General features: G+C 38.3%; 1 protein-coding gene across 1 annotated transcript in view; it reads right to left on the bottom strand.

The window, feature by feature from the left end:
* Positions 1-11,193, bottom strand: part of LOC126297539 (transmembrane protein 43 homolog) — a 255,443-nt gene extending 244,250 nt beyond the window's left edge. Inside the window, exon 1 of the mRNA XM_049988451.1 lies at positions 10,851-11,193. Coding sequence (XP_049844408.1) covers positions 10,851-10,865 — 15 coding nt within the window. The 5' untranslated portion in view covers positions 10,866-11,193. The remainder of the gene's footprint in view (positions 1-10,850) is intronic.
* Positions 11,194-23,140: the final 11,947 nt, after the last annotated feature.

The raw sequence follows: 23,140 nt of genomic DNA, 5'->3' as shown, positions 1-23,140 counted from the left end.
ACACTGACACTTGTTTGTGCCATTCAACCTGCGTAATTGCTATGTTGCGTGTTCCTGGAGTCCAGTGTGACTTGCTAGTGAGTTAGTGTGTGACGGTCCAATCAGTAGGTCGTGAGTGGACAACAGCATTTACCAATGCAGAAAACACCAACATGCTCATGATGTATGGAGAGTGTAGGAAGAATGCAGTTTGCTCTTGTACAGTGTTTGCAACAAGATATCCCAACATAATTCAACGGTATCAGCAATTATTTATCAACCTCTTCATCCAGTAATGTAAATGTTGTAGTGTAATACCCAAGACAACGTAATTGAAGGAAGCAAGTGACAACAAAAGACGAGCAATTAATGTTCTTGCTGCTGTTGCAACTGATCCGCGTGTTTGCTCCCACACAGCAACATGAGGGAGTGGCATAAGTCAGCAAGTGCCCCCACGCATTCCCCATCGACATAGGTTCCATCCCTAAAATATCTCTCACCATCAAGAGCTGCACGACAACGATTATGAAAAATTGCGTTAACTTCTGTATGTGGGTATTAAGAAAGGGTACTCCAGATGTATTAGGTATCTTGTTTAGAAATGAAGCCACATTTACCGATCATGACCCAGTACACTGCCGAAACATGCAATATTGATCTGTTGACAATCCCAACTGGCTTCATCAGGTGGAATGTCAGCATCCATGGAGTGTGAATATAAGGTGTGGGATAGTGAACCATCAGCTCATAATCACTTTTCATGGATGGAACACTGAATGTGCACCTGTATTGCGGCCTCCCAACAGACCATCTTGAACAGATGCTCAAAGACGTTCCTCAGCAGACTAGGAGGAACCTATGGCACCAACATGATGGCTGTTCATGGCCATCCCGTTCCTTGTATTACAGGCCTTTAGACTTTTTCCTGTGCGGAATGCTGAAACATGCTCCCTGCAAGGACACACCAACTACACCCGATGATATGCAACGACATTATTGCAGCCTGTTCTGACATCTCTGCTGAAATGCTAGCACATGTGCAGCAGTTGTTCCATACCACATTGGAAGTGTGTATTGCTGCTGTGGTGGTCATTTTGAACACAACCTGTGATGATCAATTGTCTCACTACTTGTCATAATGCACACATAACTAGTGTATGCACTTCAGTTGTTTAGTGTGCGCTTTCACAAGTACTGTACAAGTGTCAGTGTGGGAATTTTTGAAAATACAGTATCTCATACACAATTCGCACTAGAATCCTGCAGTTCTAATTTACCCTACTTCTAGTTTGTTAACATCAATAGGCATTGTTCCATTTAAAAATGTATGTTTGTACAAGTAAGTATTATTCCAATCTGTTTATTAGCTATCAATCAACTGTACTTTCCATTTTTTTTCCAATATTTGCAGTGCAAATTTTAGACACACACACACACACAAACACACAAGGTCTTAGTCTTACAACACGATTGCATTAAAAGTGTGTACATTGATGTCAGTGGCAGCATGCTTTATACCCTTACGAGAGTTCAGGCTACGAGTCATCTCTGCAGATATTGCAGTACTCAAGTTTATCCTCATAGGAGACACACAGCTTTTGCTCTATTTCAAGTTTGAATAATGAGTTTGCAATTAATTTTTCCCCCTCCCTCTTACAGATTTCAATGAGGTCAACTGGTGCCACCTATCTCGTGTGAAAAACAGGATACTTTTAACATACTTGCCTCATCCTGTATTAATTGTAAAGTCCATATTATGAACTATAGGTTATATTTGATCACACACTAATGTTTGGAGGACTTCCTATAAACAGACTTATTTGGTGGGCTCTTCACGTCAACAGGCTGAACACTCATCTGAAATTTACAATCTGCAGTATCTAATAGGTTACACATTACCCACTAGAAGTCTAGTAGTAATCAAATGCAGACCCTAATTTGATGAAGAATTTTCTGACAATGTACCTCTGGGGCATAGTATTTTATAGAACTAGTTCAAAGACTGCAGGAAGACAGGAAGAGAATTGAGCTGAAGCATCTGAGATGTGGTGTTACAGAAGGATGCTGAAAGATAAGGAATGAGGAGGTTCTCTACAGAATCAACAATATTGGGAAAACACTGACTACAAGAAGAGAAGATCATACAATGTGTTAAGACATCAAGTAATAACTTCCATGGTACAAGAAGATGTAGGGCAAAGATTATAGAAGATAGATTGGAATATATCCAACAAATACTCAAGGAAACTGAGTGAGTGATTCTCTAAGATGATGCTGGCATACAAAAGGAAGCTGCAGCAGGCCACATCAAAATAATCAAAAAAATTGATGTCAACAAACTGATAACAAAAAACCTCACATTTCAGGTAGTTAAACAAATAAAAGTATTGTGGCTTATTGACAAATTTCCTCCATTTCTTTACCAATATCATATGTCAGAGCATTATCCAATTCATTTTCTTCCTCAGGAAGCATGAGTAATTCAATAATTAGTTGTGGGTGTAAAATGCTGACCAATGATGAGTGGTGGGACCAGAAATGATTCCTTCCAGGAATCAACATAATGATAACTACAGTAAAAACTTCGTTAAAGCCCAGAGGAGATTTCTTTATTCTTTGTGCAAGTGTTGCAACATGTTACACTGGTCAGGATCTATGACCAAGTCGGCATAAGAGGCTCCCTAACTGTTGCAATGGGCTGGGCATGGCCACAGCTGCTTCGTGCACCTATCTGAACCAACTGCATACCACAACTTTGTAAATGCCCCTGAGGCAAAGCCTCAGTGTTGTCATATCTTCTTCAAAGACTACTTTTTTTTGTCTGCAGGCTTTTTAACTTCACAGTTAATGGCAACAGCACTACTGGCTGTCAGCGGTCTTCTTACACTGATACAACAATAGATATAGGTCCCATATCACATAATTATACATGTAAATTTTTAATGTTGCAAGCAGAAATGAAATTCACAAACATCTTTACCGAAACTGCAATCAAACATCACCCTCTAACAACTTGCTCTTAAAACTCAAATCTGGGGACCCAACTGACGTGGCACAAAGAAAATGACCAAGTGTATTATTTCTTATTTATCTTTCAGTCCCAGTTGCACTTTTTTTACAGTTACTATAATGTTTTACTGAATGTAAATATACTATGCTATTGACATTCATCCCCCTCACCCCCTCTGCCATAATTTCTCCCACCCATCCACCAGTTACCCATTTAAAATATGACCAAAGTTGCATATTACAGTATTCCGATGTGTAGCTGTGATACAGACATGATAGGTAAATTTAACAATTATATATAACACGTATATACTTTTGGTAAAAATTTTGACTGGGAGTGAAAAAAAAATGAAGGTATGAAAGAAATTTTAATACCAATACAGCTGCTGAATTCTCTGGCAATGAATATGTCAGCTGCAGATGTTAAAAACAAAGTTTTTCGCTATGACTTTCACTAGTGTACAATGTCACTTTGATATGCACACTACCATATAAACAATTACTAATGTCATCAAAACTGCTGGCATGCTGTATGATTGTTCATTCTGCACAGACTAAAAATTAGTTTGGCTCCATTACAACCAGGACACAATTCAGATTCCTGAAGTATTCATATTTTTCTTTCTCCCCCCCCCCCCCCCTGCCCCCTCCTTTCTTTCTTCATTCATGTAGGGAACATGTTCTCAGACTTAGGAAACTGTGTGTACAGGTTGTGAAAGAAATACAATTTTACCCACACTCATAATTTATCTTCTAAAAATTGCAGAATAGCTTTGTAGTTACAACAAACTATCCCACAGTTACGCCAATAATATTTTGTAGCCCAGCTTAACAAAATTAGCATTTTCAGTTAACCATTGATCCATAGTCCATCAACAGTGTGGATGCTTTTTAAACAAGCAGCTGCCTTTTACATATTGGATTTATTGCTTTGTTACACAATGTATTTTGTCAGTTGTAAGCAGGTTTCCAACAATTAATGGAAGTGATTAAACAATGAAGATGACAGAACAAGGTAAAACAAGTATAGGTAAATAAGAACAATAAATTTCAATTGTAAAATATTGCTCTTTGTGGAACATCCACACCAATCTAAGAATCACTGACATTACAACTGAGGGAATATATAACCATGCAAGAACACCTCATTCAAAAGGTTTGTGATTATTTATCTAGTGGCCTTCAGACTACTTTAGGTAAATGAAAAATTACAAGTTACAAAATGGTTCATATCCTAAATGAAACATCAAATCCCTCATTTTGGATGACTAAGCCATTTTACAACTCACATACACCGTATGCATTGTGAAATCCAAAGCAATCACTGAACTAATGTATGTTTTACATAATGTCTTTGACAACATTTACAATGGAATAATCATACAAAAATTATAAAGATGGGTAAGCATCAGGGGAGGATTGCATTTGACTGGGACATTACCTGTCCAACTGCCTGTATGGCATGGATGACAGGACAGTGACAGTAGACACTGAAAGATCTGCCCTTACAATGGAAATGTAGGTTACCTAATGGTATCTGTTAAAGGAGTGACCGACCAAAAATTACAGATATGCAAGAGAATGTTCATGTCCAATAAACCATAAACCAATAGGAGTTAATATAATCCTGTAGGTACTAGTCTTTTGCTGAAAATCAATATTTTCTGATGACCTGAGGTTTTTTTTTAATAATTCAACACTAATCTCAAGAGTTCATACAACTCTGCAGACAATGAACTATTTTCAACATGACAAGGGACTAAAGGGGGATAAAGAGAAATATTCAATACTAGTCGTTGGCTCTGACCAGTGACAGCAAACATGTGACAAATGTCAAAGAACATGTTGACTAACGTCGTAACATTGGCGATTTTTCGAATAGTTACACATATGCCTGCCCCCACAACTAGGTTTTTTGTTTTCACATGCATTATGTTCAGCAGCTACCAACAAAATTGTGAAAATACACATCAATGGCAAAGTCACATCAGCTGTTACTATCATCTCTCTAATCAAATCCAATGACTAGCATCAAATATTCCTTTTGACATGATAGAGCTGTCAAAATGTGGCTTCATTCAATCTATTTCAAGAAGGGAGGGGGGCCCAGCATATAGTGACAAATGCCTATGTACATCAACAGTTTTAATGTTTAAATGCCTGTAAACTCTTTGTCCATGGATATCAATGTGATAAAGATTTGTTTGTTGCATTCTAGCTGCAATTCCTTAAAAAGAATGCTGAATCTGCATTCCACTGTGATTAGACAGTTAATTAAGAAATGAAAGAAGATTAGAGTTTAACATCCCACCAATAGTGGTGTCACCCAAGACAGAGCACAAACTCAGATTGCAAAAGGATGGGGGTAATCAGCCATGCCCTTTTCAAAGCAACCATGTTGGCATCTGCCTGGAGCATTTTAGGGAAATCACAGATAACCTGAATCAGGATGACTGGACAGGGATTTGAATTCCCATCCTCCTGAATGCAAGTCCAGTGTGCTAACCACAGCACTATCTCAAGCTGTAATCTAGGATTAAGTTTAGCTTCTTACAAAAGTTATCTCCTGAGAGGTTATCATGCTAATGTGGTTTTGAGTTTAGATAGTTGATATGGTAACGTGGGTTGTTGAAATGTTTTCAGTGAGCTATTACAGTGTTTTTCCTTTTTTATTCTTTTTTGTTCGGTATGGACAAGACAGTGAATTTCATGAGTGTATTGTTAAACTCCAAGATGGGTGGTGATATGATGTCTGACATACATTTTCTGCAGATGTCCAGTCCTATTGCTGAGAACATTAGGTGTGTCACCTTTGTGGCAACACCACGAAGTTGAGAGATCCAGCAGCTCGGAACAGGGATATAAACGTGTGGCATCGTCGGCATGCACACATGCGTGTGGTGGACTACCCAAGTGGTATTGCTGGAGGCTTTTTTTGCTAAGTAATTTTTGTTTTGGCTTTATTCTATAGTAATTGTGACGCTTTGTCTGTTGTATATTTATGGTAGGTCAGTTGCGTTTTAATTGATATAGTGAATATGGAGTATTTCTGTTTTTGAATTGTTGGGGTTTTGGTTCCACTTTTCGGAGTTGTAGGCAATAGTTTTTTCATATTGATAGCTGCGGCCGAGTTATATAGGTTAAAGGAAATGTGGTTGAGCTCAAGGGAAATGTTGAATTCTTGTGATTTAATTGGTGTAGTTGAACATGGTAATTTAATTTTTTTTAATGTTATTTGTTTTGGGATAATGCAGAGATTTTTCTTGTTGTTTAGCTTGTCCCCGGCCTAAACCCCCAATTTTCCGTGGATGTCCTGTTACTTTCATTTATTTTTGGAGTGAGTCGTTATGTCATTTTCATTTTTGTCCACATTTATTGCCGTGTGTATGTAGTTACATCATTGTCATTGTGTGTACACTGGAAGTAGCCGTTTCCACCATATTGATGACATCATGGAGCAAAGCATATGGGTGGAATGTGACACTTCTGTAACGCAAAAAAGTCCACTATTTATACATTACAATAAAAATATTTATGGATACAGAATGTTATGATCCAAAAACCAGAACAGTGGGAAAAGCAACATGTGATTTTAAAATGTTTACTATGCCATGTTTGTTTCCACAATAGTTGTGCTAACATATCTGAAAGTGCTATGTATGATGGTACACTGATAATATGTATATGGTAGTTGCACTTTTTCCTTTTTAGATGTGGATTTCACATCTGAGATATTTCTACCCATGACTACTATTGGTGTGCAGAACGATCAGGGACAACATCATATTTTCATTTCAAAAGAAAATAGGAAAATGACTTAATGAAAGGGAGGGGGGGGGCGGGGTGGCACACACACACAGCTTTCTTATATTGTCTCTGGCTGGAGACACTGCTTTTTGACACACACTAATATGATAAAACAGATCTCTGAAGGCTAAAGCAGTAATCACCTGTGATATTCAAGTAAAGGTAGCTCACTGAGGACCTCATTGACAGCTAAGTAAAGCCGTGTTTTACAGGACTATGACAAATGAGGTCATGAATGTCTGAGGTTGCCTCACTTCATTCTTTTTTCTCATAATCATATGGTATACTCCCCATGGTCTGTAGATCCGTAACAACAACACAACAGTCACTGTTCTACATTGGTTCACTACTGATATGTATCAATAGTCCACCCAAAACTGCATGTTCACTCCATAAACATTTCTGTGTACACTGCTTGTGTGTGGTTGGATTAAATTTCGCAAGATTTTGTGGTAGATTAATATTCAAATAAAAAAATTTAAAAAAATCAGTTATGTAAGTACCAAGAATGTAACCATGTTTTCACGAAGCAGATTTCTCTTATTTGTGAATCTGCTGGCACATTCCACACCAAGGCTAGTTGTCACAGTCTATCACCACAACACAGGGAAAGTAAGCTGAATGAAATTGAGAACTCATCATATTAATAATACAAAGTTTGACTGTCACTATAATGGTTGAAAGTTGAATAGTGTGTCTCCTAAATCCCAAAATATCCTACGGACACAATGCTAACCTCCAAACCGTTTACAAGAAATTCAGACAAAAGGTTGTCAGGAGCTGGAAAGGGGGTGCTCTTGCATGCTTTCAACAATTCAGAGATACACTCTGTATAATGTAGTACTTCATTTTAGCTCTGGACAATAATTCAAGTATAGATTGAGTTCATACAGTTAACAGGTAGCCAGCACAACAGCTACAGGTTATGAATTGGCTAAGTTTCTATTATGCCAGTAATGACAGAACCCTTAGGGCAAATACAGAAGACAACAGCACAATATGTAGCCAGGATAGTATGTATAACATAGCATAATCAAATGGCGAGAGAAAGGAACAATACATACTGAAGTTTCACAAAGAGCAGAGTGGCACATTACTCAAATATCAAACAAATAATTTTACCTCCACATTGTTATAGTCTTGATAAATGAAGCACAGAGCAGTGCAAAATGTTTTCTTAGCAGAAAGTAGGAGTAGATGAATACCATGATTTAAACTGTAATAATACAAAGAAGAGTAGGTAACCTTCTGACACTGTTAAGAAGCAATAAGAAAATCATTCTTATTTCAAGAATAAAGACAGGAGAAAGAAATGAGGGGAAAAAACCCTCAAAACTTACTCAAGGAAAAGTCGAGTAATGTGTTCCTAGAAAGAACCGATACCTTCCCCTCAGAATCAAGTAGCAGAACAATCTGTGTATACATACTTAAAAAGCAAGTAGAAATGAAATTCTTCAGAACCCCTACAAGAATATGCAAATTTGCAATCTTGTTCACAGTGAACATCACAACTGTATAAGCCTGGAACAGGATTGTCAGTTCCAGGTACAATAATCAGTTTCTTCAGGAGAAAGATCAACCCTTCTGAGGGCATTATGAAGTGTAAATTACAGGCTTCTCCACTGATGGTAAACAGAATGGCTTGCACTGGGGTTGGAAAGACAGGTACTTCTCAGCAGCAGGCATTATGCTGATTAAGAATGGCAAGGTCTAGCCTTTGCACTTTATCATGTCCTAAACGCTGAAACAAAACTAACTGAATAAAACAAATTACTGAAAATTTAAGCTGAATGAGCAACTAGATTATGTAAAGAATACAATGACTTGTTGAAATGACATTAAAGGGTAGGACTATATGTAAAGTGGACAACAAATGATAATATACCAGTTAAAAGATGAGAACTGATGTGAAATTATTTGAAACCAATATGTTATGGCAACAGATATGGCACTACTATGCACATATTACCAGAACAGGAAAAACTTTACAGAAAATGACACAGGAATATGACATTTTGTATTTCTGTCCAGTGAACAGACAAGTGACGCACATGCATTCTTCGTGGATCAATATAGTTCAGAGTTTTCATTTCATACACTGAATAGTAAACAAACTCATTTGAGCTCATTTTCAGAAACTGGCATAGATATTAGCTTATGTTACACTTTTTTTTTTTTATTTCTACCTTTATTCAATGAGCATTACGCCGGCCGGTGTGGCCGAGCGGTTCTAGGCGCTTCAGTCCAAAACCGCGCAACCGCCACGGTCGCACATTCGAATCCTGCCTCGGGGCATGGATGAGTGTGATGTCCTTAGGTTAGCTAGGTTTAAGTAATTCTAAGTTCTAGGGGACTGATGACCTCAGATGTTGAGTCCCATAGTCCTCAGAGCCAATTAGCATGACATAAAAACACACACACACACACACACACACATAAAAATTTTAAAAAAATTCCACTAGAACTAGATGAGAAATAAAAGATCACAGCAAATTTCTTAACTCTTTTACTACCTTTGTACATTTTCCTAGTAGTTCTGAGACTTTTCAGTACACACACAAAACAAACTGGGACCAAAATATATTATTAGCCAGTTTTTATCTTTTCTGGGTTGAGTTTCTGATCATATACAGTTTCTGGTTCATTATCCAAAGCCTTGCCTGCTAAAAGCTGTTTTTAACACACAATGCGAGTGATATTTCTCCACATTTTCTACAACATATTCTACCAGGTGGCTTTGTAAGAATCATACACGATTCAAAATTTACTTTTGTGTAGCATGTCCAGGTATGAATAATAGTGTGCTTTTTGAGGCCACTTTCTCGGCTTTTTCATGCAAGAAACCCACCCCCCTTTTTTTTCAAAAGAAATCCATTATAGGCATTTCAAATGTCTGATGCTACTAGAAGACTACACAGCTACAACATTCTTGGTGTGCTATGGTGCCCAAAATCATTAAATCCATAACACAAATGCAAACAAAAAGGTGAAGTGGTGCAGATAGGTACATTACATTCATTAGGATGAGATTTCAAATCCCCCATTCACACTTTCAGCTGCTTCTCTGAATAACTTGGCGCAAGAGTCACTTCAGCAAAACTGTCAGTCTGCTACCCAGCTCAATGAAATTTGTACGTTAATCAGCAAATTATTTTTCCAGTACATAAGATGATAGAGCCCCATTCAAAGTCTTTGATGTGATGACAGACTGATCTGTAGCATTGCCCGAGATTAACTCAATATATAATGCACTTTTGTTACACTTTTGTGGGTGGCCGGTGTCACTGAAATAGTCTTGCTTAGTATAGTTGGTTATTTCTGACTTATTCAATAACAATGCTTGCCTACTATATACTGACAGCAGGTAACACTAAAAATTTTAATATAATTAACTATGTTTATGTATTTGAACTTGCTTTTGTAGTCAAGATTACATAAAAGTGTACCACCACCAATATATGCAGGTGGTGGAGCTATACTTTTCCAGTACAATATGCCTGCTCTTCCCTTGATATTCCTAGCAAGAGTGCAAGCAGCCTACTGTACATACAAAACAGCCAGAGTGGCCTGAACGTAAAGCGTGCAGTATTCATAATTGGAGTATGTAGAGAATATCAAGGATTTTATTCTTTGTGTTTTGGTGGACATCTCCAATTTCAAATTCACATGTTCTCACAATTTATATCACAATATAGACCGTTGACAAACACCGCCAATTTTATTTTATGCCTTGCCTCGCGAAACGAAAAGTACGCTTTTACTCTCTAGACTCAGGTATAAACAACTGTCAATGCAAGGCCTAAACTCCACAAAATTACTTTATAACAACACTCCGATACAGACTATAAAAAAAAAAATAAGAACACCACATAACTTCTCACCTAAAACGCTACATTACAACATGCTCAGAATTGTACAGTCAAAGAGTAATAACAAATAATAATGAGCCATCAATCCACTAACGGGTACGTGCATATCACCGATCTTACTACATCAGTTAATGGAAGAGGTTTTAATCTTCAAATAATTTCACTCTACACACAGACCATACTCACATTTTTTCTATGCATTACACTAAAAAAATTTAAGCCTGTGTTTAAATATCGCGGAGAATTATTATTTATTTCTTCGGACACTAGATAATACCTCCAACCCGAGAACGACGGCAAACTGATGATTTTAGGCGTAAAGATCCGGAAATATATCTTTCTATTGCACAACGCCTGTGCACCCTCTGTCGGACACAAATTTACTTAATTTCGCTACACTGAACTCCAAACAATTCCCTCGTCTTCGACACGGGCGTAATCAGCAGCTCCTTTCTCCCAGGCTCACGCCCCTGCGCCTGCGCTCTGTCGAAGGGAATATGGTATGTACCACGTTATCGACTATCTAATTGTCCAGATACCACGCCTATCAAATACCATTTCCAGAAAGCTCTAAAACATCGTGCGTAGTTCAAAAAGGAGAGACACTGTTTGAGAAGCTAATAATGTATTTTTCATCGAACTGAGATTTTCTGAAATTCGGATTTACTTATTAAATTAGTAATAACTTAAAATAATTAATTATAAAGGAAAGGCGGGATTGAATGTCAAGAGGAAAGATAGTGATAATTATACCTATGATTCCAAAAAGTAATACAAAGCCTGGTGGAAAATGGGTGAGAAACGAGAATTACTGGCGAACAAATACCCATTCATACGCTGTAATTTGAGCTCGTTGTCAGTTTCATACAAACAATTACAGGAATGTAATTGATCCAAATGGGTCTGAGCACTATGGGACTTAACATCTGAGGTCATAAGTTCCCTACAACTTAGAACTACTTAAACCTAACTAACCTAAGGACATCACACACATCCATGCCCGAGGCAGGATTCGAACCTGCGACCGTAGCGGTCGAGCGGTTCCAGAATGAAACGCCTAGAACCGCTCGGCCACCAGGGCTGACAGGAACATAATTAGTAAAGTTAACATTGCAGCTCAATTGACGGCATGGCGGACTGACTCTCTGCTTACAACGCCAGTGCCGTTTTAACTGAGGAAACCAGTCACCTGACAGATGGAATAGTTATAGTGATCAAATGATCGTATTTATTTGTGTCTGCCGGCCGGGGTGGCCGAGCGGTTCTAGGCACTACAGTCTGGAACAGCGCGACCGCTACGCTCGCAGGTATGAATCCTGCCTCGGGCATGTATGTGTGTGATGTCCTTAGGTTGGTTAGGTTTACGTAGTTCTAAGTTCTAGGGGACTGATGACCTCAGAAGTTAAGTCCCATAGTACTCAGAGCCATTTCATAATGATAAAAAAAATTTGAGTGAAAGTCACCCTGCAATTGGAAACCTATAGTAGTGGCACGACCTGCTTCGCAAGTTATTGAAACTATGAACGTAAACCTAAGAAATACGTTTTTAGTTAACAGCCCCTTAAACTGCTCCGAAGGACGGTACACAAACGGACCTTTCACTGTTATGCATTTCTGCGTACCATACTCCGTGTATTACATTGTTTTAAAAATAGGCACTACAGTCATGTACATCAGTAAATCTTTCCATTTATATATGTTTAGACTATACTGTATGGATGTCTTAAGATTGCCAAAACAAATTTAAGGCCAATTCACACTGGTCTCATGGCATCGTTGCATCATAACCGTCACATCAGGGTCTGTACATCACGAGTGACTAAAAATCTGGAATACGTCTGGCATTCGGCCGAAATCGGAAAGCTGTCACATATCATCCCTCGCTTCTGGCGTCGTTTTACCAGCGGCAATACTCTTAGGTTCTTGCCTAACCACACAATCGGCAATCGCGACATATCCGAAAATAAACAGCCAAATATTTGTGACAGGCAAGAATATATAAATATCATTGCTGCTCGCTTTACTTGCAATAATTTAAGCTGTACTCTTATGCCTAGTTTACACGACGACATTGGGTTGCGCCACTCGTTGCGCGGAATGAGTGAACGCAAACGATTTCATATTTGACTGTAGACACGGCGAAACCAGTATACTCTTCAGTTCCGTCGTTTTGTGGGTTCTTGAGCCGTCTGAAATGAAAGTTTTGGCAGCTGCACGTCGCACGAGTAGTGATGGAGTTAAAGCATGTTGCGTGGAATCGCTGTATAAGAAAAAAATAAGAAACTTGTTTCAATTCGTGACTGGATGAATAAAAGACGTCAGCTTGGTTGTTCAGCATCCTTACTGAAATAATTTGTAATGGAAGATCCAAGAAATTCTTTTAATTATCTTAGAATGCCACCAGAAATGTTCACGTTTCTTCTAAATAGAGTTCATTATGCGATAAGGGATAAAGATACTGTAATGCATGAAGCACTGTCGCCAGAACTGAAATTACATATCACATTGGGTGCATTGCAATCGAGAACACTCGGCATGCTGTATGATGCGATCTTAGTTGGTGATGACGCTTTTTCATTAACACCAATAATTACTGACATTAACAGTAATAATTATGGACATTAACAGCAGTAATTATTCGAAGCAGGCCGCATTAAGTAGAGAATGGTTTGCAAACTACTCTCTTGAAGATAGCTCTGAACAGTGGCAATATATCAAAATTCAAACATATGCAAATGGGGAGCAATGCTCCGACGTTTTAAATGGGTGAACAATGTATAAAGTATGAAGCTTCTTGATTTGTGTAGCCTTCCCTCCTGGCAACAAAATTCCTTAAAAAATGTCGGTCAACTCGAACTATGGGACTTTAGTCTTGTAGACGAGAGCATTTTCACAGATAGAATTACATTTGCTTGTATTTTTCTTAATTAAGTTGTATATGTGCCCCTAATTCAATAAATTCTGCCATGCAGCTCAGATATTGACAAACTATCTGTGTTCTGATCGCATGTGAAGGTCTCAGAAGCAACAATATATTGCTTATTTTTTTAATCAGCAGCGCTGAAATTCCACAAACACCTATGCAACGCATAGATAACCAAAAAGCGAACAATATTCTCCGTTCCTCCGTTTGTCTACAGTCTAGGAACACACATAACCTCAAACCTCATGCAATTATTGTCGCCAAAGTTGGAACACGGTCAAAGTGTATACTCTACTGGCCCTTAAAATTGCTAAACCACTAAGATGACGTGCTACAGACGCGAAATTTAACCGACAGGAAGAAGATGCTGTAAGATGCAAATGATTAGCTTTTCAGGGCATTCACACACGATTGGCGCCGGTGGCGACACCTACAACGTGCTGACATGTGGAAAGTTTCCAACCGAATTCTCATACACAAACAGCAGTTGACCAGCGTTGCCTGGTGAAACGTTGTTGTGATGCCTCATGTAAAGAGGAGAAATGCGTACCATCACGTTTCCGAGATTGATAAAAGTCGGATTGTAGCGTATCACGATTGCAGATTATTGTATCTACATCTACATACATACTCCGCAAGCTTCCTGACGGTGTGTGACGGAGGATACTTTGAGTACCTCTATCGGTTCTCCCTTCTATTCCAGTCTCGTATTGTTCGTGGAAAGAAAGATTGTCGGTATGCCTCTGTGTGGGCTCTAATCGCTCTGATTTTATACTCATGGTTTCTTCGTGAGATATACGTAGGAGGGAGCAATATACTGCTTTCTCCACGGTGAAGGTATGTTCTCAAAACTTCAACAAAAGCTCGTACTGAGCTACTGAGCATCTCTCCTGCAAAGTCTTCCACTGGAGTTTATCTATCATCTCCATAACGCTTTCGCGATTACTAAATGATCCTGTAACGAAGCTCGCTGCTCTCCGTTGGATCTTCTCTATCTCTTCTATCAACCCTATCTGGTATGGATACCACAGTGGTGAGCAATATTCAAGCAGTGAGCGAACAAGTTTACTGTAACCTACTTCCTTTGATTTCGGATTGCATTTCCTTAGGATTCTTCCAAAGAATCTCAGTCTGGCATCTGCTTTACCGACAATCAACTTTATATGATCATTCCATTTTAAATCACTCCTAATGCCTACTCCCAGATAATTTATGGAATTAATTGCTTCCAGTTGCTGACCTGCTATATTGTAGCTAAATGATAAAGGATCTTTCTTTCTATGTATTAGCAGCACATTACACTTGTCTACATTGAGATTCAGTTACCATTCCCTGCACCATGCATCAATTCGTTCGTATCGCGACATTGCTGCTCGCGTTGGTCGAGATCCAATGACTGTTAGCAGAATATGGAATCGGTGGGTTCAGTAGGCTAATACGATACGTCGTGCTGGATCCCAACAGCCCCGTATCACTAGCCGTCAAGATGACAGGCATCTTATCCGAATGGCTGTAACGCATCGTGCAACCACGTCTCAATCCTTGAGTCAACAGACGGGTACGTTTGCGAGACAACAACCATCTGCACCAACAGTTCGACGACGTTGGACTATCAGCTCGGAGACCATGGCAGCGGTTACCCTTGAGGCTGCATCACAGACAGGAGCGCCTGCGATAGTGTACTCAACGACGAACCTGGGTGCACGAATGGCAAAATGTCATTTTTTAGGATGAATCCATTTTCTGTTTACAGCATCATGATGGTCGCATCCGTGTTTGGCGACATTGCGGTGAACGCACATTGGAAGCGTGTATTCGTCATCGCCATACTGGCGTATCACCCGGCGTGATGGTATGTGGTGCCATTGGTTACACATCTCTGTCTCCTCTTGTTCGCATTGATGGCACTTTGAACAGTGGACATTACATTTCAGATGTGTTACGACCCGTCGCTCGACCCTTCATTTGATCCCTTCGAAACCCTACATTTCAGCAGGATAATGCACGACCGCATGTTGCAGGTCCTGTACGGGCCTTTCAGGATACACAAAATGTTCGACTGCTGCCCTGGCCAACACGTTCTCCAGATCTCTCACGAATTGAAAACGTTTGGATAATGGTGGTCGAGAAACTGGCTCGTCACAATACGCCAGTCACTACTCTTAATGAGCTGTGGTACCGTGTTGAAGCTGCATGGGTAGCTGTACCTGTACACGCAATCCAAGCTCTGTTTGACTTAATGCCCAGGTGTATCAAGGCCGTTATTGCGGCCAGAGGTGGTTGTTCTCGATACTGATTTCTCAGGATCTATGCACCCAAAATGCGTGAAAATGTAATTACATGTCAGTTCTAGTATAATATATTTGTCCAATGAATACCCGTTTATCATCTGCATTTCTTCTTGGTGTAGCAATTTTAATGGCCAGTAGTGCAGTTTCACCGACGAGTTGAGAAAACGCGCGGCGCGCATGCGAAGTGGCCAGTAGGGCAGCTGCCAGCAACCATATTCGACACGTTCGGAAAAAACCGTCAAATATTTGTGACAAGAAGGAATATAAATCTCATTGCTAGTTGTGCAGAACTTTGATCTTTCGTTTATTTGTTCGGGGCGGACGTCCCATGACACCCCTAAAAATTCATCGTTGATCCACTCACTCAGTTTCTTTTTACTACAGACGGCAGATAATTCCCTGACCGAACACGCTGAGCCACCATGCCAGCTGCTTCAAACCACACAAGCAGAGGAAAAACGCATAAAATTCTGTAAAACTGTTCATACAACATTTTCTTAACTCTGCAGAGATGACGTTGTATTAATTGACATTTGATTATAATAAATCTCACCTAGAGTGATACATCTTCCTTACGAATCTGCCTCAAAACGGTAGAAAGAAGCGTAAAATGGTGTATCCAATATGGCGACTCAAAAGAAGCGAGCGACGGACGTCACATGATCGCCTACCGATTTCATTTGATTTAAGCACAGTGCCAGCCGTGCAAGTTCCTTAATTTGTATATACATCACGAGAGGTACCGTGGCTGCGCTCCTTTCAAAGATGTACTTTGGTTTTCTAGAAGGCATCAATGGAAGTCTCTGTTGTCAAGTTATCGTCGTGAATCTGGCAGCCTTTCCAGCAGACGAATTACAGCAGAAGCTCTTTATATGTTCACTGGTTCATTCACTGCAAATCTGGGGAACTATTGCTGTCTTTTTTTTCTTTGAAAGTGACCTTCTGCTCACTTCATACTCATTATTTTTGTAGTACGAATACTACTTAAGAAGCTCCTCCCGCACTAAATAAGTGTGATGGTTGTGTGAGGTGTGTTCTAATTTTTGGAAAAATTACAAGTATTGCTATATTTTCTTGCTTTCCAGTTATTTATGTAGTGATATGTATTACAAAAATTACTTAAGGAGAAGCTCCCCCACTACTAAATAAATGTGCTGGTTGTGTGAAGTATCTTCTAATAAAATTAAAATTCATTGCTAGGAAAATAAAGTTTTTCCTTTTCTCTTGAAAGTAACTGAAACAACTAGAAAAAACACCAGCAGAAGTATGCCTGCGCCATTACTAGAATGTATTTTGTACACGTATGTGCTTAATTTCAAGACATTCTTGTTTGGAACAGAAGTCTCCTAAAATAACTAGAAAGTAAATTTTGTTTTACAGTTTATAGGTCGCTCAGAGTGAGACTCAGTTATTTCTCACATGTCTCGGTCCTGTTTATGTTTTCTTGTTCTGACAGTGAGTGGTAGTTTGTTTTTACCAGATAATCAATGTGTTTTGAATATTGACTCTCACCTCAGTATTTTATGCTTAATTTGTAAATGATTGCGAATTACAAGTCACAGAAGCTATCAGGAATGTGAAGATGAATATTAAAATGTAGGCAGATGGCTGGCTGCGAACCAAACATTCCACATATGTAACTCCCCCTCGTCTAGTCGATTTACCCACTTCACCACAGCAGCCTGTAATTGATAGTAGCTTTGTTTTGTGCCATAGGGCCACTTAAATCTTTAAACACTGATAATTCATTATTTGACATTCAGTATCAGTAAAGTGTACCTTTTCGAGAGCTCATCAAGATGCTAGTATTTTGGAACAGCATTTATTTACAAGACATAAATTATAAGTTAGTTATAATTTAAAACACATCAAACACGAGCACGACAAAATCAAATATGGCCTCATCCAGGTGTTTCAGCTAAAGTATATCTTCGTAAGGAGCACAGCCACACTTCCTCTCATGATGTATACAGGGTGTTACAAAAAGGTACGGCCAAACTTTCAGGAAACATTCCTCACACACAAAAAAAGACAATATGTTATGTGGACATGTGTCCAGAAATGCTTACTTTCCATGTTAGAACTCATTTTATTACTTTTCTTCAAATCACATTAATCATGGAATGGAAACACACAGCAACAGAACGTACCAGCGTGACTTCAAACACTTTGTTACAGGAAATGTTCAAAATGTCCTCCGTTATCGAGGATACATGCATCCACCCTCCATCGCATGGAATCCCTGATGCGCTGATGCAGCCCTGGAGAATGGCGTATTGTATCACAGCCGTCGACAATACGAACAGGAAGAGTCTCTACATTTGGTATCGGGGTTGCATAGACAAGAGCTTTCAAATGCTTCCATAAATGAAAGTCAAGAGGGTTGAGGTCAGGAGAGCGTGGAGGCCATGGAATTGGTCCGCCTCTACTAATCCATCGGTCACCGAATCTGTTGTTGAGAAACGTACGAACACTTCGACTGAAATGTGCAGGAGCTCCATCATGCATGGACCACATGTTGTGTCGTACTTGTAAAGGCACATGTTCTAGCAGCACAGGTAGAGTATCCCATATGAAAACATGATACCGTGCTCCATTGAGCGTAGGTGGAAGAACATACTAACGAAACTAAAATGAGCTCTAACATGGAAATGAAGTGTTTCCAGACACATGACCACATAACATCTTTTCTTCATTTGTGTGTGAGGAATGTTCCCTAAAAGTTTGGCTCTACCTTTTTGTAACACCCTGTATACAAATAAAGGCTCGTCTCTCAACTACAATTGATGGTGTGATGACGTAAATACAACAACTAGAGTAGTAGTAGTTGTAGTAGTAGTAGCTTTATTCATCTGTAGATCACTTTTTACAAGAATATAGAACATGTCAACGTAATTATAAATTTAGATCAATTTAAAGTAAGCTAATTCGTATACACATATATTTACAGACTTTATGTTAGAGACGATTATTAGATTTTCTCCTGGTATACAATACTTTTTTTTACAAATAACTTATTAAATAATTTAATGCCATATCGTTCATTCATATCTCACCATCAGTCACTGAACACACACACACACACACACACACACACACACACACACACACACACACACACACACACACACACACACACACACACACACACACACACACTGGTGATCTCTGGGTCATTTTATGTACTGCAACTTCCCATTTGCTATCCTGAAAAACTGAGTCAACATCCTTCATAATGAGTGATAATGTTGAGCTCAGAAATAGGTGTTAGTATTGTGCCATGCATAGCTTGGGGGTAGGTATATCCAGAAAGGAAAAAAGAAGGAAAAACATAAAGTGAATGTGTTATGTGGAATGTTGGATATTTTATAATCATTGTTATTATTATTTATTTGCATACATTTTTTATCAAACCCCTACTCTGTTTTAGCTAAGTAATCCTTTACTGTATAAAATGTGTTGCACAACTGGTACTTTTTAGCTGCCTTTTTAAATAAATGTATTTTTGCTGTTTCTTTAATCTCTTTTGGTAATTTATTGTACAGTTTTATTCCTTGGTAGAGTTGTATGTTTATTTATTCTTGGTAAATGTAAATTGCTTCTATCTCTTGTTGCATGGTCATGGACAGAGCTGTTTGTGCAGTAATTACCAATGTTATTTTTGATGTGTACAACTGACTGTTAAATGTATACACATGAAGCAGTTAAACTGCCACAAACGAAAACGCATCAGTACTAGTACATTTTGAAGTAACAAACTGACGGAAAACCCTAAATTGATGGTTAAGAATTGTCGTATTTGATTGCTTAAGCATTATATTTTGCAGGTTGTGAAAATTTGCTATTTCAGGGCATCAGCGCATTAAAAACTTATCAAAAATATGTTGTTTTTTTGTAGGATTTGTTAAATAAATGTCGATGGCTCAAGCCCTTAGTAATTCTAAGAAAACAAGTGTCACGAACTGCATCTGTTCACCGTTGTGCACTAGTTAATGCAGGTGAGAAGACTGTCTCTCCTGTATTAGATTTAGTCTATGATTTTTGTTTTAGTGATGCAAGCATTAAAATTTTGTTTTATGTCTGTGAAGATTAGCGTGACCTAATTGCATCTGAAACTTGGAAGTTACAGTTAGCCCAAGCATTCGATAAATTCCAGGTTTTCTGCATGTTATATTGTTGTTGTTTTAGTTTTGCTCCAGGCTCTTCAGCTCTGCATAACTGCTACTACATCCTTCTGAATCTGTTTACTGTATTCATCTCTTGTCCCTCTATGATTTTTAAGCCTCCCCCCCCCCCCCATATTTTTCTCCAATACAAAAGTTGTGATCCCTTGATATCTCACAATGTCCCCTATCGACCAATCCCTTCATTTAGTTAAGTTCTTCCTTCCCCAGTTTTGTTCAATATCTCCTTATTAATTGTGTGATCTATCCATCTAGTCTTTGGTATTCTTGTGAGCATCGTATTTCAAAAGCTTCTACTCTCTTCTTGTCTAAACTGTTTATTGTCCCTGTTTATTTTCTATACATGGCTATACTCCATACAATCTTTACTGAAAGAGTTCCTATCATTTATATACATATTGGATTTTAACAAATTTCTCTTCTTCAGAGACTTCTTTCTTGCATTGAAAGTCAACATTTTATAACCACTGTGCATTGACCATCATCAGTTATTTTGCCTCCCAAATAGCAAAACTATAATTCTCTCAGCGTCACCTCATTTAAATCCAATATATTCCATTATCCTTGTTTTGATTTTGTCGATGTTTTTATCTTATATTCTCCTTACAAGACAGTATCCATTCTGTTCAGCTCCTCTTCCAAAACCTTTGCTCTTTCTGACAGAATTACAATATCATCAGCAAATCTCAAAATTTATTTTTCTTCTCCCTGAACTTTAATTCCTACTCCATATTTCTCTTTGGTTTCCTTTATGGCTTTTTCAGTGTACAGATTGAATAACATTGGTGAAAGGCTACAACCCTGTCTCACTCCATTCTCAATCATTGCATACCTTTTCATGCCTCTCAGTTCTTATAACTGCCATCTGGTAACTGTTTCTCCTTGTATTTTATCTCCTGCTATCTTCAGAATTTAAAAGCTGTCTCAACACAGGTTTGTCCAACTGTAACTAATCTCCTGAGATAAATCGTAGTGTTAGTATTGCCTCATGTATCCCTACATTTCTCCGGAATCAAAATTGATCTCCCCCAGCATCGTCTTCAACCACTTTTACCATTCTTCTGTAAAGAATAGTGTTAGTATTTTGTGCCCATGACTTGTTAAACTGATAACTTAGTAATATTCACACTTCTTTGGAGTTGGAATTATAACATTCTTCTTGAAGTCTATTTTGCCTGTGTAATACATCTTGCACACCAGATGGAATAGTTTCGTAATGGCTGGCTCTCCCAAGGTTGTTAGTAGTTCTGGCGGAATTTTATCAACTCCAGAAACTCTGTTGCGGCTTAGGTCTTTTAGTGTTCTTTCAAAGTCTTCTAGCTGTGACACATATGAGTCTCTTTGGTTTGTCGAGAAAGTAGGAAGTATTTTGTATGATATCTGTAGCTACCTCTACTGTAAAATCTGAATACAAACTTTTCTGCCAAGAGATGAAAACTGAGTAAACTCATATCCTCAAGTTCTATAACTACTGTAGCACGATTTTTATGGACTACAAATATAAAGGTCTGGGACTCAATCCAAGTCACTCCTAGGAATTTTTTCTGTCACATATAATTTCTTTCACCTTTGCAAGGACTTCCTTATGTGAGAAATTTTTAACTGCTCTGCAGTTTGGAATGCTTGTTGAACTGTAGATTCCCCGGTAATTGATGGGATAAGTCAGTTAAGTGTCAAAGGATGGCTAGAGCATACGATCTTCAGCAGTACTATTGTTAAGTAAAGTAGTGTGGACTTCAAACAAAACTTTGTGTCGAGGGCATCTTTGTTCTTTTTTTAAATTTATTACTCTTATTTTATTTTCTGGCATTGAATTTTGACCTGGTGTCCAGCAGGTAATATTAGATCTGTTACTACAGATTTTTAACTGATTCAAAATATATGCTGCTCTACAAAATTAGAATACTATCTCACTAATTTGTTTCCATTTGTAAGGCAATTAGTTAATACTTCAATGAGCTGATGAGTGTTATACTGGGCTGTTTCTCAAAGTAACCACTTGGCTGACTAGAACACCCCCCTCTTAAATTTTTCTGGGGTGGTTGTGGGGTCTTGTGACTCATGAGGTACTTATTTCAACTCTCATTACATACATTCTCTTCTTATACTGCTCTTTGTTGTCAGTTTTTTTGTAGTCAGTCCCTTGACAAAAACTAACATACTGGCTACATATGATTTGTTTGTTAATGTACCTTCATTACGTACATCGGAAAAGATTTATGTTGTTCTGAAATTTTGTAAGTTTATGGAGTTTAGTAGAAATAGATGATTAAATTTCACTCCACCATTTTGTCAGATGTGGACCACTAGAAATTTTGACTGTATTATGAGGAATTTAAGTGAAATGAACTTATCAGTATTTAACTCCAAAGCCTACAGAAAATGTTCAGTTATCCACTTATTTGTTTTATAAAGGCTTATATAAGAAATAATGGACATGTTTGAGATATTTATTCAAGAAGAAATTGAATAGGATTCCTAAGCTGTTACCAGAGAATGCAGCTTTGGCACAAACTATTCATAACCTTTATGTGTAAATACCAGCACCACTGACGATACAGGAACTTTTGAAAATGGTACAGCACATTCAAATGCTGTTCTTGATTCTGTGGAAAGCAATGAAGCTTCAGTGAGATGAGATACTTATACTGATAAGTTTCACTGACTGTTGTCCATGCCATGTCTAATAAAATAGAAAAAATAGATACCATCTTTGAGAAACAGCTTCTAGAATTGGAAGAAATAAAACTGAAGAGTCTGGAAAGAGAAAAATGCTAAAATGTCAAATACTTTCTTTTGTTGGTGTTTGTATCAGTGAGCTGTTTTATATAATCTTTGGATTAAGATTTTAAAAGTATGAGAAGCAGAACATGACATCAGTGGAGCCTTAAACAAGGTAATGTCCCAGATACAATGAAGTATGCTGAAGTGAAACCACTGGTCAAGAAATGGGATAAAACTGATACTTCAAATTATAACCCAATTTCCCTTTTAACATACTTCTCCCAAGTTCTTGAGAAACATACATAAGAGAATCGTGGAACAACTGACCATCCACAAGGCTCTTAACCACTATCA

Source organism: Schistocerca gregaria, chromosome X, assembly GCF_023897955.1.
Source record: "Schistocerca gregaria isolate iqSchGreg1 chromosome X, iqSchGreg1.2, whole genome shotgun sequence".
NCBI classification, from domain to species: domain Eukaryota; kingdom Metazoa; phylum Arthropoda; class Insecta; order Orthoptera; family Acrididae; genus Schistocerca; species Schistocerca gregaria.
This window is presented reverse-complemented; position numbering and strand designations above follow the sequence as displayed.